Source organism: Pocillopora damicornis, chromosome 5 (genome assembly GCF_964200805.1).
Source record: "Pocillopora damicornis chromosome 5, jaPocDami1.2, whole genome shotgun sequence".
In the NCBI taxonomy this organism is placed as follows: domain Eukaryota; kingdom Metazoa; phylum Cnidaria; class Anthozoa; order Scleractinia; family Pocilloporidae; genus Pocillopora; species Pocillopora damicornis.
In genome coordinates, this window is record NC_142674.1 from 18,859,154 (window position 1) to 18,864,064 (window position 4,911).

Genomic DNA, 4,911 nt, shown 5'->3' on the forward strand with positions numbered 1-4,911 from the left:
TTTCAAATTGCCACGTAATCATCATAGATGTGCCCAAAATTTAAGCCGTCGATTATCTGTATAAACAAACTTTCGAACACTTCTTTTTCGGAACTAATGTTTTCAATACATCTCATTTTATCGACCCATTTAATTTGTCTTGAAATTGCAAAGAATTGTCATAATGATTCCAAAACCTATCTGTTATTTGCATATAAACAAAGGAAAAGCAAGGAAAAACATACTTTTTTTTTAAGTTCTCAAAACTCCCGGTGTTATCAAGGGTAACCTGCAAACATCTGCGGGCTGGTCAATAACTCTAAAGCCACTTCTGTTTTTGTTTTCATATGCAGCATTCTACTACGACTAAGTTTTTACCTCAAAAGTGTTAACACAAACTCAGTGCTTTTTGTTGTTTGTTTAATTTCCAAGGATATCGATTAATCCATTTTCGTTTTCAGTCCACTCACTAGCTAATCATTAACATCGATTTTTCTTCCCTCGTAAATACTAGTTCCTATTTGTTTTTCTGTCAGTGCTAGTTTTAACTGAGAAATTCGGCGAAACAGTTGGCAGTTATGGGCAAAATATACAAGGGAAAAATGAAACCTTTTCCGAAGCTTAAGTCCGCAACCACTGTTATTGATTTTAAATTCTGATTTGAAACTAAGAGCGACGGAAACCTTGATGTGAATAAAATCTTGTGTCGTATCCTACTTTTATTTACATCCATAATTACAATTTCACTATCTATCGATGATAACACCAGCTTTCTTGCTCAAATTAGCCTTTCCCTTCCACACTACAGATTGTTCGATTTATCGAGTACTTAAAATTGGAACCAGGGGATTATTTGGCTGCCGGGTCATATCACTAAGTTTATGTACAATCTTGTTTGTCCCTATTTTACTTTGTCGTAAACAAATACCGCCCATAGTCTTTGTAAGCCACACAGAGGCGATCAGTTATTAATATGGACGACACTCGATGACCGATTGTAATTGATCCGAAATGGCCGATTGCTGTTCCAATACATCTTTCGTAATATGTCTATGATAGCATGTCGAATGTGTTTAATCTTCCAGCAGTAAATAACAGGGTTCAAAGATGAATTCAGGAACACGAGAGTCAATAAGAAAAGAAAAAGTTTCTTTAAAACGATACTCGAGCCATAAAATTGAATAACATCCATGCAAATGAAAAGGGGCAAATAACAAACTAACAACACGAGATATACGTGAAATATTCCAACTGTGTATTTAATTAGAGCAGTTAAGTTTTTTATCTCCTCAGACTGAGCTTCGTCTCGTATTTGCATGGACTGAATGTGATTCTTGTGCCGTCGTACAGTTTGATATATCCTGATGTACACCACGAGTGTGATAATAAAACCGAAAGCAACAGTAATTGTATTTATAAGATTCCAAGCACTAAGAAGCCCCCACAATGTAAACAAAGAAACAAATGCACTATACACCCATATGCTGACCACCACCACAACAACACGCCTGTGAGACACGAACTCCTGGTATCTGAGATGAAGATGAACAGCTAAGAACCTGTCTACACTTATAGCCACAACACCGAGGAACGAGGCAGCTGAAAATAAACTACCTAAAATCGTCCCCACTTGTTTAGGGATACAGCTAGGATTGTCTAGTCGAAGCCAGTTGATAAGGAAGAAAGTGTATAATGGTTGACTAAATAAACCAACACCAACATCCGAGCAGGCAAGACTTAGCAGCAGAGTTTTCAAAGTTTTTGGCATTGTTGAAGTTTTGTGGATGGCGTAGATTGTCAAAATATTCAACATGAAGGCGGTGTAAGTAAGAAAAATGTTGAAGACACAGTTGACGATACAAGTCGAGCGAAGATCTTCAAGTTCGGCGAATATGGGCAAAAATTTCGAAGACTGGTTACAATACAATTTGCTCATGATTTTCACTCACTTATAAATTATAGGGGCCGCTATTTCAGACAAATAGTTAATGGGTTGCGATATTTTAGCAAGCCAATTTATCACAAGCCTTACTAAGGAGAACAACAATAGTACCCTCCGTCATCTAACGTTCGAGTAAACAGTCCTCACATCTCGGCAGGTGGTTGCGGCCGGTGCTGAGATGGGAAGTTAAAGAAAATAAATTACTTATGAGTTTCCCTTTGTTACCTCCGTTCGCTTAAAACGTATAACAATATGTTTGTGGAGCTCGTTTTCATTTCTCGTTCATGGTTTTGGTTGTCACGATAAAATTTGCCTGATTCCCCCATAAGCTTCTGTAATATTCTTACGATCCTCTCTCATTGGCAGTTCAATGGCAGCCAATTCTCTATAGTTCTGTAAAGGGTAGTCAGCTAGAGGTCTGCAAGTGGTGCCGGACCCCTGGCACACCTCTCCCTGATTCGTTTCAAGTCTTCCCACGGGCAGAGAAGGTCTGCTTGAAGGTAGTCTCGTACCCACCCCATTCACGGCCGGGCGGTTGTAACTTACAGTTCAATTACAGTTAAAGGGTTGGATCTGGGTACGAGATCACCTCGCAGGCTACTGAATTTGAGCGAAACCGTTCATTTTTTGGCAAAAATCTAAACTGCAAATGAACAGAGGGGGTGCGTTTTCCGAAAAAATGCGATGCTACTTCGGTGGGGGTATTGCGAGTCAATTTTATTTTATCTGAGATGATCATGTAACTTGGACGCTGAGGAGACATTTTTTAAAACTGACAGTTCGAATGTTAGCTTTTCGTCGGAGTGAATGGCGCTAAAAGCATCACTCGGCTCATTTAGTGCTTTTGACAGTCCGTCTATTCTTGTTTCGGGTTCTCATTCGCTTATTATGATGTTAACCACAGTTCTGATTGCCCGTGTGGATTAAACTGGTCATGTTCCTTCGACAGGCATGTGGAACCTGCTTTATTCTAAAACTTATGTTTGAATATTCATGCACACTAACCTCGCCTTAGTCCCCCCATGGATACAGATGATTTATATAATTTATCGTTCAGTACTTGTTTTTTTTCACGGTTCTTAATTTCGCGGGACTTTAATTTCTCGATTTGGCCAAAACAAAAGGTTATAAACTGTTTACAATCTCTTGGCCAAAAGTATAAATTAGAAGCAACTAAGTAAAGAAAAAATTGTCAAAATACTGATCAGAAGGAACAAAGAATTAATTGACAAGCATAAACAGCTTGTCGTGACGTTTTACAAGTAGTCAGAAAGATATACAGTGGCAACTGTATGAAGCGGCACCGTATTAGCGGTCACCCTGTATTTAGCGGTCGGTTGTCAGAGTCCTGAAATTGTTACCTCTTAGTTATTTTAATTTTCACCTGTATTAAACGTTAAGCTTAACGACTGTTCGGCAGTCGTGGTCGCCCTTTCCTGAGGCTGCGGCTTGTCATTATCTTTATAAAGATTGTCATTGTGAGGCTGCGGCTTGTCATTATCTTTATAAAAGTCTTCAAAAGTCCATGTTGATGCTACCCTTTTTTATTTTATCGGTTTTTTTTCCAAGTCCAGGTGAAAGCTGCTGCTTAGGAGAAACGACTGTTATTATCTTCAAAACAGAGAGGTTCCTTAACGGCCCGAGGGTGTGAATGCAACCAAAAAAAAAATTGCATTCATGGGTAAAACGAACAACGAGTGACAAAACCTCATTCAAAGTTAAGGTCTTCGATCAGGCTCGTAATTTCGTTTTCTTCCTCCGTCTCATCGACTTTCTATTTTGATGTTAAAGAGAAGACGAAAACTTTGGTGCAGATAATATCATATCTCTTTAAGTACCTTCATAATTTCCACCATTCTCTAAAGTAAAACCAGCTTTACTTTCAATTTAATCTCTCCTTCTTTGCTTCTGCAATTCCTACATACATTATTTCATTAAAAAAATTGAAGTGCGCAGTAATTTTGGCCATTGGGACGTATAATTGAGTCTAAATACAATTTTGTATCTCCAGTCCCTGTTTACTCTAACGACAGCCTACCGTGACCATGAGTCATGTAGACCCTCACTCTACAGCATGTACGAGCATTTACAAAAGAGACTTTTTCTATTGCCTCCTCGAAATTTTCTCAATGATTTATGCCTTTAACTTAAGTTACTAAATTCGCTTACCTACTTTTGGAAACGTTTATTAAATTAAATATAACAATTTCTATCGGTTGCATAATTTCTCAATTTCTTCTGGGGAGATTTTCATTCTCACGATGGGGTAACATCAACATATCATGATATAACTGCCGAATTAATTAAATGTTTCTTTAATTTGAGTTCACCAGCCGTGAGACAATCTTGTAATGCTGGTATTGCGTGACTAGCCTAATTCACAGCAGTCCACAGTTACGCTGAAAAAACTCCACCGCGTTAATCATGAAAACCAACTAGGTCACAATCTAAACAACTTTCACAAATAGTGAGACGAAATTTTTTCCAAGTGAAGGTGAATTATATTCCTGAAGAAAAACGGCAAAACAGGTCTGAAAAGATTATGCACTAAATAAAAACACTTGCGGGAAATGAACAACTTAGTTATCAAAACAAACTGGATTCCCATGGCGCATTGTGTTCAAAGGAATTGGCTCTTGAAATTTTACGAAAGGATAAGAAAGGATACAACAGATGAGTTTCACATTTATAGGAACACTTCTTTGAACGGCTAAATGTTGTTACTATTTTTGACGTGTATAACACGAACGCATAAAGCTGATTTGCATATAGGAATTATTAACGAAGTATTTTTCCGGAAAATTTGAGCCATTTCGTGAAAATATGGCCATAATGATGAATTATATCGATCTTGATACTCCATCACATAATCGTTGGGGGACCTTCAAGTATTTTAGGGCTGCTTTAGAAACCTATCTGCAGGTCGGACCGCCTTATCGTTGGTTTCAATCAAGATGGCGAATATTTATGAAATTCGCGAAGTTCTCTAC

The 4,911-nt window shown here is 38.0% G+C and overlaps 1 protein-coding gene across 1 annotated transcript; it reads right to left on the bottom strand.

Moving 5' to 3' along the window:
* Positions 1 to 888: 888 nt before the first annotated feature.
* LOC149045801 (adenosine receptor A3-like) lies at positions 889 to 2,058 on the bottom strand. Its single transcript, XM_089206147.1, has one exon. The coding sequence runs from the start codon at positions 1,913 to 1,915 to the stop codon at positions 941 to 943; it is 975 nt and encodes a 324-aa protein (XP_089062273.1). The 5' UTR covers positions 1,916 to 2,058; the 3' UTR covers positions 889 to 940.
* Positions 2,059 to 4,911: the final 2,853 nt, after the last annotated feature.

Bases quoted from the DNA above. Each gene is read 5' to 3' on its own strand.
- LOC149045801 (XM_089206147.1), bottom strand. From the start codon at position 1,915: ATGAGCAAATTGTATTGTAACCAGTCTTCGAAATTTTTGCCCATATTC.